At 41.3% G+C, this 13,484-nt stretch overlaps 1 protein-coding gene across 4 annotated transcripts in view; it reads right to left on the reverse strand.

Moving 5' to 3' along the window:
* Positions 1-13,484, reverse strand: part of sfxn4 (sideroflexin 4) — a 103,756-nt gene that overhangs the window by 80,078 nt on the left and 10,194 nt on the right. For all 4 annotated transcript variants that reach the window (XR_012096149.1, XM_073027884.1, XM_073027885.1 and 1 more), the window contains 2 exons: positions 6,953-7,027; positions 4,336-4,362 (listed from right to left, as the gene is read on the reverse strand). Coding sequence is in view for 3 of the 4 variants with exons in the window: in XM_073027884.1 (XP_072883985.1) it covers positions 4,336-4,362; positions 6,953-7,027 (102 nt within the window). In the remaining variant the exon portion in view is untranslated. The remainder of the gene's footprint in view (positions 1-4,335; positions 4,363-6,952; positions 7,028-13,484) is intronic.

Genomic DNA, 13,484 nt, shown 5'->3' on the forward strand with positions numbered 1-13,484 from the left:
ATTAAAAAAGAAATTGGTCTCTACTTAGAATTTAATGACAATGGAGAGGTTTCACCTCCCATTTTATGGGATACTCTGAAGGCGGTCTAAAGAGGGAAGATTATAGCGATATCTTCATATAAGAAAAAAAAAGGAATAAAACATTAGAGGAATTACAAAATAGGCTGAACGAACTAGAGAAAAAACACAAATTGAATTTGGCACAGGATACATTAGGGGAAATTAAAAGAATTAGGAATGAAATAAATAATTTGGCTACGCAAGAAATCAGGAAAAACAATGTTTCTGAAACAGAGACATTATGAAAGTGGATCGAAATCTATGAAAATACTGGCATGGAAACTGAAAAAATGATAGCAGAAAATACAATTCATAGAATTTGGGATTTAATAAAATAATAAAAATAATAAAATAATAAAAAATAAGCTGTGAAATTCAAGAAGCTTTTGCAGTCTTTTACAAAACTCTATATTCCAAAGTTCCAGGGGAAAGCATAACCCAAATTGACACCTTCTTGAATTCTCTAGAGTTACCCACTTTAAGCGAAGAACAAAATAGAACGATGACTGCTGACGTAACTGAAGTTGAATTAAAAGCTGCAATTAGTAGGCTTAAATTAAGCAAGTCACCAGGATCAGATGGGTATACGGCAGAGTGGTACAAAGAACTTAAAAATGAGTTAATTCCTGTTTTACTCCCCAGACTGAACTGGGCTCTAAAAAAGGCACAAATGCCACCCAGTTGGAAGGAAGCGATAATCTCAGCTATACCGAAAGAAGGCAAGGATAAAATGGAATGCGGGTCATTTAGACCAATATCCGTTCTTAATGTAGATTATAGATTATTTACCTCCATCATGGCCAAATGATTACAGGAGTTTCTACCTATACTGATACGTAACGATCTGACAGGTTTTATACAACACACCAGACTCAAGACAATATACGAAGGACACCTCACATTATGGATCAGATACAAAAAAATAAAATCGAAGCAATAGTGGTAAGCGTGGATGCTGAAAAAGCATTTGATTCGGTTAATTGGAATTTTCTTCACAGAGGTTTACATAGATTTGGTTTCCAAGACACAATTATTAAAACTATACAGACACTATATGACAATCCTACTGCTAGGATTAAAATCAATGGATATTTATCAAATAGTCTTACCCTAGAAAGGGGCACGAGACAGGGTTGTGCATGGTCACCGCTACTCTTCGTGTTATATCTGGAACCATTAGCTCAATACATCAGAGAAAATGAAGATATCAGGGGAATTACTATTAAAGGGACAGAGCATAAATTGGCTTGTTATACGGATGACATTTTGTTCTATCTAGGGCAACCAACATACTCTTTACCTAAATTGATGCAATCCTTTGAACAATATGGTCAATTATCAGGATACAAGATCAACAAAGATAAAACCCAATTACTTTCATATTACTATAGCCCACCAAGAGAAATTGAAAGTTGATACCCCTGGGCATGGCACACAGAGTCTTTCAAATATTTGGGCATCATTATGCCAAAAGATTTGGCAAAATTATAAGAATGTAACTATCAGCCTTTATATTAAAAAAATTAAGGAAGAATTGGCAAGATGGAACTTGATTCCTTTTTTCAGTCTCAGTTCAAGGATTGAGTCTATTAAAATGAATATACTGCCCAGACTGTTATATCTCTTTCAGACCCTACCAATAGAGATTAGATAGATAGATAGATAGATACTTTATTCATCCCCATGGGGAAATTCAACTTTTTTTTTTCCAATGTCCCATACACTTGTTGTAGCAAAACTAATTACATACAATACTTAACTCAGTAAAAAAATATGATATGCATCTAAATCACTATCTCAAAAAGCATTAATAATAGCTTTTAAAAAGTTCTTAAGTCCTGGCGGTTGAATTGTAAAGCCTAATGGCATTGGGGAGTATTGACCTCTTCATCCTGTCTGAGGAGCATTGCATCGATAGTAACCTGTCGCTGAAACTGCTTCTCTGTCTCTGGATGGTGCTATGTAGAGGATGTTCAGAGTTTTCCATAATTGACCGTAGCCTACTCAGCGCCCTTCGCTCAGCTACCGATGTTAAACTCTCCAGTACTTTGCCCACGACAGAGCCCGCCTTCCTTACCAGCTTATTAAGACGTGAGGCGTCCCTCTTCTTAATGCTTCCTCCCCAACACGCCACCACGAAGAAGAGGGCGCTCTCCACAACTGACCTATAGAACATCTTCAGCATCTCACTACAGACAATTCAATGAATGGAACAAGATGCTATCAAGGTATATTTGGCAGGGTAAAAGGCCTAGAGTTCATCTCAAAACTTTGTAATTAGCAAAGAAAAAGGGGGGATGGGGTCTACCTTCTCTTAGAGATTATTATTTTGCAGCACAGTTGAGAGCTGTGATATGTTGGTGTAACCCATCATATGACGCCCAATGGAAAAACATTGAAGAGCAGGTACTTCCCATCCCCATACAAGCAATTTTGGCTGATAACAACCTGCAAAGGTCCATAAATACTACTGATAACTCATGGGTGAAACTGACTCTTAAAATATGGAAAACTACTATAAAAGAATATAATCTAGAGGGAGATATTGCAATTCTTAAATGGTGTGCATATGACTTGGATTTTACACCAAATAAACTGGATGCTAGATTTAAGGACTGGACAGCTAAAGGAATAATAGTTCTTTGCAACATAATGAAAGAAGGAACACTGTTCAGTTTTGAAATGCTTCAAGAGAAACACTTATTAGAAAAACAAGATTTTTATCGATATTTACAGATGTGACAATATGTTAATAAGACGCTTAAAAATGTGACCAAGGCAAATACATGCTTGATAGAGCTCTTTAGAAAAGCATATAAATCAGATAATGGTAGTAGAATCATTTCAAGCATGTATAAAGGGTTGTCAAATCTTAAAAGACATTCGACTTCATACATTAAAACAAAATGGGAGAAGGAAGGAGGGATAATTATATCTGAGGAAGAATGGACAACAGCATGGAGATATCAATGGAAGTGTACCAGTTCACAGAAATGGAGGGAGTTTGGATGGAAAAACTTGATAAGATATTTTATTACACCCTCTCAGAAATCCCATTATGATAGTAACCTCCCTGTTTGCTAGAGAAATTGTGGAAATCAAAATGCAAATCATTATCATATTTTTTGGGACTGCCCTATTATCAAAAACTATTGGAGGGGGAATACACAATGCCCTACAAGACATCTTTAAATGTGAAATACCCTTAGAGAGTAAGACCATATATTTTGGATATATACCTCAAGAATGGTTGAAAAGAGATAAATATTTAATGAATATACTGTTGGTGGCTGGTAAAAAGACTCTTACTAGGAAATGGTTATCACAGGAGAGCCCAACTTTAAATACATGGATGGAAATTACAATGGACATTTACAAAATGGAGAAGATAACAGCATCTGTTAACCATAAGCTGGAACAATTTGATTCATACTGGGAAAAATGGTTTAACTACATAATGCCTCATAGGCCTGATTTTATTCTCACAAATCAATGAATCTGTTGTAAAAAAAAAAGATCACTCCCTCCTTGTACATAGTTCTTTCCTTTTGCTTGTTTTTTCTTTCCGCTCTTTTCTATAAGTGTATACCTCAGATAAATACTTTGTGGAGATTTGTGATATATATGATTATATGATATATATGTACAATGTCTGAAATACATCTTATGGAAATGTTTGTTTGATGATGAACTTCAATAAAAAAATAGATTACAAAAAAAGAAAGGATGTATTGAAACTGGAGAGGGTTCAAAGGAGGTTCATGAAAATGATCCCAGGATTAAATGGCTTGTCATATGAAAAGCATTTGATGGCTCTGAGCCTACACTCATTGGAATTCAAGAGTGAGGAGTGACCTCAATGAAATTTATCAAATGGTGAAAGACCTCAATAAAGTGGATATGGAGAGGATGTTTCCTATGGTAGGTGAGTCTTGGACCAGAGGACACCGCCTCAGAATAGAGGAGTGTCCTTTTACAATGGAGTTGAAAAGGAATTTCTTTAGCCAAAGACTGGTGAGTCGGTGGAAATTCTTTGCCAGAGAAGCTGTGAAGGTCAAGTCTTCATGTATATTTTAAGGCAGAGGTTGATATACTTTTGATTGGTCAGGGCGTGAGGGGTTATGAGGAGAAGGCAGATGATTGGGGCCAAGAAGAAAATTGGATCAGCCATGATGAAATGGCACAGTAGACTCGATGGGCCAAATGGGCCAATTTTTCTCCTACATCTTATGGTCTTATGACACATTCCACTAGTTTTCACTAATGCTTCCTTACCAGAGTAAGCTTCAAGGCTCCTTTAATCTGTAAGATAAAAAATGAACTATTAAAACATGTATAACTACAGTTCAAACTAATGGACACTAACCAAATAACTTTAAGTAAATAAACCATTTGGTATGGTAACTATTTTGATCAAGACTGCAAGAAAGCTCAGCAGATCTCAAGAAAAAGCCTCTCATCCACGTACTTTGCCTTGGGTTAAGGTAACCCTAATCCTAACCGTCTTTGCCTTGGTAAAGTAACCAACATAATCAAAGTCCCTTCTTACTGCAAATATATTTTCGTCTTTCCTCCCAGTAGGCAGAAGATACAAACACTTACCAACAGGCTGAAGGTCAGCTGCGTTCTTGCTTTTGCATGACTATTGAATGGACCTGTTGTGTGCTAAAATGAACTCTTGGCCCACAATCTACCTCACCATGGCCATACACCTTATTGTCTACCTTCATTGCACTTTGTGAATGCACCACTTAATTTGGCATTCTATTATTACTTGTTCATTGTGTGGATAGTATTCCAAACAAAGCTTTTCACTGTACATAAGAAATAGGAGCAGCAGTAGGCCATCTGGCCCATCAAGCCTGCCCCGCCATTCAATAAGATCATGGCTGATCTGTCCTTAAACTCAGCTCCATCTACCTGCCTTTTCCCCATAACCCTTAATTCCCCTACTATGTAAAAATCTATCTACCTATATCTTAAATATATTTAGTGAAGAAGCCTCAAGTGTTTCCCTGGGCAGAGAATTCCACAGATTCATCACTCCACTAGTTCTAGTTTCACCTACCAATGGAAACAACTTTCCTATTTCTATCTTATCTATCCATTTCAAAATTTTGTATGTTTCTATAAGATCCCCTCTCATTCTTCTGAACACCAGAGAGTATAGTCCCAGGTGACTAAACCTCTCCTCATAGGTTAACCCCTTCATCCCTGGAATCAACCTGGTGAACCTCCTCTGCACTGCCTCCAAAGCTAGAATATGCTTCAAGTATGGAGACCAGAACTACACACAGCACTCCAGGTGCGGCCTCACCAGTACCCCATATAATTGCAGCATGACTTCCCTGCTCTTGAACTCAATCCCTCTAGCAATTAAGGCCAACATTCTGTTTGCCTTCTTAATAACCTGTCGTACCTGCAAGCCAACTTTTTGCGATTCATGCACAAGCACTCCCAAGTCCCTCTGTACAACAACATGTTGTAATCTTTCACCATTTAAATAATAGTCTGCTCTTCTATTATTCCTTCCAAAATGGATGATCTTGCATTTACCAATGTTGTATTCCATTTGCCAGACCTTGGCCCACTCACTTAGAAATATAGAAACATAGAAAACCTACAGCACAATACAGGCCCTACAGCCCACAAAGTTGTGCCCAACATGTCCCTACCTTACAAATTACTAGGATTTCCCATAGCCCTCTATTTTTCTAAGCTCCATGTACCTATCCAAAAGTCTCTTAAAAGAGCCTACTGTATCCGCCTCCACCACCGTTGCCGGCAGCCCATACCACGCACTCACCACTCTCTGCATAAAAAACTTACCCCTGACATCTCCTCTGTACCTACTCCCAAGCACCTTAAACCTGTGTCCACTTCTGGCAGCCATTTCAGCCCTGGGGAAAAGCCTCTGACTATCCACATGATCAATAACTCTCAACATCTTATACACCTTTGTCAGGTCATCTCTCATCCTCCTTCACTCCAAGGAGAAAAGGCCGAGTTCACTCAACCTATTCTCATAAGGCATGCTCTCCAATCCAGGTAACATCCTTGTAAATCTCCTCTGCACCCTTTCTATGGCTTCCATATCCTTCCTGTAGTGAGGCAATCATAACTGAGCACAGTACTCCAAGTGGGGTCTGACCAGGGTCCTATATAGCTGAAACATTATCTCTCGGCTCCTAAATTCAATTCCACGATTGATGAAGGCCAATACACTGTATGCCTTCTTAAACAGAGTCAACCTGTGCAGCTGCTTTGAGCGTCCTATGGACTCAGACCCCAAGATCCCTCTGATCCTCCACACTGTCAAGAGTCTTACCATTAATATTTTATTCTGCCATCATAATTGACCTACTAAAGTGAACCACTTAACCTATCTATATCCCTCTGCAGACTCTCTACATCTTCTGTACAATTTGCTTTTGCACTAGAGTGTCATCAGCAAATTTTGCTACGCTACTCTCAGTCCCCTCTTCCAATTCATCAATGTAAATGGTAAACAGCTGTGGGACCAGCACCAACCCCTGCGGCACCCCACTCACCACTGACTGCCAACACCCAACTCTCTGCCTTCTATCAGTTAACCAATCCACTATCTATGCCAATACATTTCCTCCGACTCCATGCATCTGTATCTTATTCATGAGTCTCTTGTACAGCACCGTATCGAACGCCTTCTAGAAATCCAAGTATTTGACATCCACCTGTTCTCCTCTATCCACTGCACTCATTATGTCCTCAAAGAACTCCAGTAAGTTTGTCAAACAGGACCTGCCCTTTCTAAAGTACTTTGGTACTTTAACAATATGAACCAAATTGCCAAATATAAAATGAAGTATGACTGCCTTTTGCACAATTTATTTGTGTTCTGAGTATGGGTTACCTTTTCATCTTTCATCTGCTCCTCCAGGCTGGGCTGGCTGCTTTGAAGCAGAGTTTGAGCATTTTTTATTTCCTTCTGTTCAAGTGAAAAAAATAAAGACATGCATTTAAGAAATTCAAAGGAAACGTGGGCTTCATCACTGCATGTTGGAAATAAAATAAAGTTATTGAATTGGATCTTGTCATGGAATACCCCAAATATCCGTGGTAAAACAAACTGTACATTAATAAACATTGCACAGGTACAATAGTAGTCAACGTTTCAGGCTGAGACCCTTCATCAGTCAGGCCAAATGAAGGGCCTTGGTGAGAAACATCGACTGTTCATTCTTTTCCATATATGCTGCCTGGCCTGCTGAGTTCCTTCAGCATTCTGTGTGTGTTGCTTTGGATTTTCAGCACCTGCAGATTTTTTCGTGTTTGTGCACAATATCTACAACTTGATTAACTTTCATAGACAAATAAAAAGAACCACAAGAGTCATAGAGAAGTGCAGCACAGAAACAGACCCTTCAGCCCATCTTGTTCATGTCAAAACCACTTAAATTGCTTACTCTAATTGACCTGCACCAGGGCCACAGCCTTCCATGCCAGGACTATCCATGGACCTATCCAAACCTCTCTTAAATGTTGAAATCGAGCTCGCAAGCACCACCTGTGCTGGCAGCTCATTCCACACACTCATGACCCTCTGAGTGAAGAAGTTTCCTTTCACATTCTTCTTTAACTTCTCACCAATCACCCTTAACTCAGCGGAATAAGCCTGCTTGCATTTACTCTATCTATACCCTTGTAGCATCCGTGCCCCCAATTTACCCCGTTCGCCTAGGGTGAACTGTCGTCACTCTGCCAATAGTGCTATACTTCAGTGTAAATACGGTGTAATGCCCCCCCCAGTACATGCTTGCAACACAAATATCAGACAATACACCAAAGTCAAGTAAATAATTGCAACTTTATAGTTATTTCTTACTTATTCCTTAGTGATGGGTTAGTAGAAAAAGATAAGCTAAAGGCGCCAACTCATTAAGTTTCACACACAAAATGCTGGTAGAATGTAGCAGGCCAGGCAGCATCTACAGGGAGAAACACTGTTGACGTTTTGGGCCGAGACCCTTCGTCAGGACTAACTGAAAGGAGAGATAGTAAGAGATTTGAAAGTAGGAGGGGGAGGGGAAAATACAAAATGATAGAAGATCGGAGGGGGTGGGGTGAAGCTGAGAGCCGGAAAGGTGATTGGCAAAAGGGATACAGAGCTGGAGAAGGGAAAGGATCATGGGATAGGTGGCCTAGGGAGAAAGAAAAGGGGAGGGGAGCACCAGAGTGAGATGGAGAACAGACAGAGTGATGGGCAGAAAGAGAGAAAAAGGAGGGGGGAAAAACTAAATATATCAGGGATGGGGTAAGAAGGGGAGGAGGGGCATTAACGGAAGTTGGAGAAGTCAATGTTCATGCCATCAGGTTGGAGGCTACCCAACCGGTACATAAGGTGTTGTTTCTCCAACCTGAGTGTGGCTTCATCTTGACAGTAGAGGAGGCCATGGATAGACATATCAGAATGGGAATGGGACATGGAATTAAAATGTGTGGCCACTGGGAGATCCTGTTTTCTTTGGCGGACAGAGCGTAGGTGTTCAGCGAAACGGTCTTCAACCCGACACAGACTGTCAGGTCGGTGGCAGGATAAATAATAATGGGAAACAAGGAGATGCCTGATGAACTAAATGAGTATTTTGCGTCAGTCTTCACTGTGGAAGACACTAGCAGTATGCCTGATGTTGTAGTGGAAGAGAAGTGGGTGCTGTTACTGTTACAAGTAAAAAAGTACTCAAAAATCTGAAAGACCTAAAGTTACATGAGTCACCCGGATCAGAGGAACTGCACACTAGGGCTCAGAAACAGGTAGTGTTAGCAATTGTGGTGGCATTAGAAATGATCTTTCAAAAAATCATTGGACTCTGGCATGGTGCCAGAGGACTGGAAAACTGAAAATATTACTCCACTCTTTAAGAAAGGAGGAAGCCAGTAGAAAGGAAATTATGGACCAGTTAGCTTGACCTCAGTGGTTGGGAAGATGTTAAGAGTCAATTGTTAAGGATGAGGTGATGGAGTACTTGGTGACACAGGACAAGATAGGGCAAAGTCAGCATGGTTTCCTCCAGGGAAAATCCTGCCAGACAAACCTGTTGGAATTCTTTGAGGAGAATACAAGTAGGATTGATAAAGGGGATGCAGTGGATGTTGTATATTTGGACTTTCAGAAGGCCTTTGATAAGGTGCCACACATGAGGCCGCTTATCAAGTGAAGAGCCCATGGTATTACAGGAAAGTTACTAACATGGTTAGAGCATTGGTTGATTGGGAGGAGGCAGAAACTGGGAATAAAAGGATCCTTTTCTGGTTGGCTGCCATTGACTAGTGTTGTTCCACAGGGGTCAATGTTGGGACCACTTCTTTTTATGCTGAATATAAATGATTTAGATGACGGAATAGACCATTTTGTTGCCAAGTTTGCAGATGATATGAAGATTGGTGGAGGGGCACGTAGTGTTGAGGAAATAGGTAGGATGCAGAAGGACTTAAACAGATTAGGTGAATGGGCAAGAAAGTGGCAAATGAAAGACAATCCTGAAAAATGCATGGTCATGCACTTTGGTAGTAGAAATAAATGTGCGGACTATTTTCTAATCAGGGAGAAAATCCAAAAATCTGAGATGCAGAGACACTTTGGAGTCCTTGTGCAGAACACCCTGAAGGTTAACTTGCAGGTTGAGTCAGTGGTGATGAAGGCAAATGCCATGTTAGCATTCATTTCAAGAGTTCGAGAATACAAGAACAAGGATGTGATTCTGTGGCTTTATAAGGCACTGGTGAGGCCTCACCATGAGTATTGTAAACAGTTTTGGGCACCTCATCTGAGAAAAGATGTGCTGGCATTGGAGAGGGTCCAGAGGAAGTTCACAAGGTTCTAGGAATGAAAGGGTTATCATATGAGGAATGTTTGATGGTTCTGGGTCTGTACTCACTGGAATTCAGAAGGATGAGGGGGAATCTCATTGAAAGCTTTCCAATGTTGAAAGGCCTCGACAGAGTAGATGTGGAAAGGATGTTTCCCATGGTGGGAGAGTCTAGGACAAGAGGGCATAGCCACAGGATAGAGGGACACCGTTTCAAAACAGAGATGTAAAGAAATTTCTTTAACCAAAGGGTGGTGAATTTGTTGTCACATGCAGCTGTAGAGGTCAGGTTGTTGGGTGTATTTAAGGCAGAGATTGATAGGTTCTTGATTGGACATGGCATCAAAGGTTATGGGGAGAAGGCCAGGATTTGGGGTTGAGGAGGAGGTAGAAAGAAAAGGATCAGCCATGAATTGAATGGCAGAGCAGATTCGATGGGCCAGATGGCCTAATTCCACTCCGATGTCTTGTAGGCTTGTAAAGACTAGGCCTCCACAGCTGCCTGTGGCACAGAATTCCACAGATTCATTACTCTCTGGCTGAAGTAATTCTTCCTCATCTCCATTCAAAAAGGATGCCCCTCTGTACCAAGGCTGTGTCCTTAGGTCTTAGACTCTTCCACCATAGGAAACATCCTCTCACACATCCACTCAATTAAGGCCTTTCTCCATTCCCGCCTCTCTTAACTCCGATGAGAATAAGAAAAAATCAAAATGGCTCCCGCCGTACTCCCATTCTGATCCTCTGACTTCCTTCTCCAAATGGAACCCAATTTAGAATTTCTGCCCTTTTTAAATCTGCCCCGCTTCACTGCCCGATGTCACACGCCTGCGCAGTCCCGCCTGTCTTAATTCCGATCCTGTGCCTTCCGAATTGCTTCCAGAAATTCCAGCCATTGCTACTCTGCTGTCATCCCTGCTAGTGTTCTTTTCCAATTTTGGCCAACTCTTCTCTCTTGCCTCTGTAACTCCCTTTACTCCACCATGATACCAATACATCTGACCTTAATTTCTCTTTCCTGTTTCAGGGTGAATTTGATCATATTATGATCCTTTGCCCCTAAGAGTTGTTTTACCTTAAGCTCTCTGATTAATCCTGGTTCATTGCACAAGACCAAATCCAAAGTAACTGATCCACTAGTGGGATCAACCATAAGCTGCTCTAAAGAGCCATCTCATAGGCACTCAAGAAATTCCTCCCCTTATAATCCAGCACCATCTTGATTTTCCAATATATCTCTGTATTGAATCCACCCATGACTACTGCAACATTGCCATTTGGCATGCATTTTCTATCTCCCATTGTAATTTGTAGGCCACATCCTTACTACTGTTTGGGGGCCTGTATACAACTCCCATCAGCATCTTTTTACTCTTGCAGTTTCTTAGCTCTATCCACAATGATTCAACACCTAAACAGCAACTCCTTTGCTTGCATCTTCGGAAACAGCTCTACTTCCATCTTTAATATCTTTATTTTTCCCTTTCAGGGTTCTTTTCAAGACCCTGACCTGGAGTTACATGCTGATTATAGTTCTTTGCAGGAATGGGATTCGTTCTCGGTGTTTCAGGACTGGCTGTTGTTCGGCACGCTAAGGGCTCGACCTAAGTATTCGATTTGGCCTTGGAAGCCTAGGATCTTGGGCCTCTGGAGACAGGAGGATCGAGGGTCGGTGTCATGACAGGAGAGCCATGTGTTGTTAGGGGAAATTGGAATATTTGCGGCTGTGTGCCCAGAGACTCGTGATCTTTGAGCACAGAGCTCAAATAAAGCAACGTGGTGGACTTCTAACATCGTAATCTAGCGAGTTGTTGCTGTGAAAACGGAGACACCTCTTTCTTCTTAATTAGGGAGAGAACCTGTGGTGTGTGAAATACAATAACAGACAATAGACAATAGGTGCAGGAGTAGGCCCTTCGGCCCTTCGAGCCAGCACCGCCATTCAATGTGATCATGGCTGATCATCCACAATCAGTACCCCGTTCCTGCCTTCTCCCCATATCCCTTAACTCCACTATCTTTAAGAGCTCTATCTAATTCTTTCTTGAAAGCATCCAGAGAATTGGCCTCCACTGCCTTCTGAGGCAGAACATTCCACAGATCCACAACTCTCTGGATGAAAAAGTTTTTCAACTCTGTTCTAAATGGCCTACCCCTTATTCTTAAACTGTGGCCTCTCGTTCTGGACTCCCCCAACATCGGGAATATTTTTCCTGCCTCTAGCGTGTCGAATTCCTTAATAATCTTATATGTTTCAATCAGATCCCCTTTCATCCTTCTAAATTCCAGTATATACAAGCTCAGTCGCTCCAATTTTTCAACATACGACAGTCCCGCCATCCTGGGAATTAACCTCATGAACTCATGCTTGAGTGCTCTGTGGCAGGTGCTGATGCTTTTTTTTTGGCCATGTAGGGGAGGGTAATTGTTACTTTGCTGCTGCTTACGCGCAGGACGAGGAGCTGGGGGGGGGGGATCTTTTGGGTTCTAACTTTGACTGTCATTCATTCTTTGGGGCACTCCTTTGTTTTCATGGATGGTTGTGAAGAAAAAGCATTTCAGGATGTATATTGTATACATTTCTCTGACATAAATGTACCTTTTCTCCTCTGTACCTACTCCCAAGCACCTTAAACCTGTGTCCTCTTGTGGCAACCATTTCAGCCCTAGGAAAGAGCCTCTGACGATCCACACGATCAATGCCTCTCATCATCTTATACACCTCTATCAGTCACCTCTCATCCTCCATCGCTCCAAGGAGAAAAGGCAAAGTTCACTCAACCTATTCTCAAAAGGCATGCTCCCCAATCCAAGCAACATCCTTGTCAATCTCCTATGCACCCTTTCTATGGATTCCACATCCTTCCTGTAGTGAGGCGACCAGAACTGAGCACAGTACTCCAAGTGGGGTCTGACCAGGGTCCTATATAGCTGCAACATTACCTCTTGGCTCCTAAATTCAATTCTACAACTGGTGAAGGCCAATACACCATATGCCTTCTTAACCACAGAGTCAACCTGCACAGCTGCTTTGAACGTCCTATGGACTCAGACCCCAAGATCTCTCTGATTCTCCACACTGCCAAGAGCCTTACCATTAATACTATATTCTGTCATCATACTTGACCTACCAAAATGAACCACTTCACACTTATCTGGGTTGAATCCCCATCTGTCCTTCTCAGCCCAGTTTTGCATCCTATCAATGTCCTGCTGTAACCTCTGACAGCCCTCCACACTATCCACAACACCTCGAACCTTTGTGTCATCAGCAAACTTACTAACCCATCCCTCCACTTCCTCATCCAGGTCATTTATAAAAATCACTTAGAGTAAAGGTCCCAGAACAGATCCCTGAGGCACACCACTGGTCACTGACCTCCATGCAGAATATGACACGTCTACAATCACTCTTTACTTCTGTGGGCAAGCCAGTTCTGGATCCACAAAGCAATGTCCCCTTGGATCCCATGTCTCCTTACTTTCTCAATAAGCCTTGTATGGGGTACCTTATCAAATGCCTTGCTGAAATCGATATACACTACATCTACTGCTCTTTCTTCGTCAATGTGTTTA

The sequence above is a fragment of the Hemitrygon akajei genome, chromosome 23 (assembly GCF_048418815.1).
Source record: "Hemitrygon akajei chromosome 23, sHemAka1.3, whole genome shotgun sequence".
Lineage (NCBI taxonomy): Eukaryota > Metazoa > Chordata > Chondrichthyes > Myliobatiformes > Dasyatidae > Hemitrygon > Hemitrygon akajei.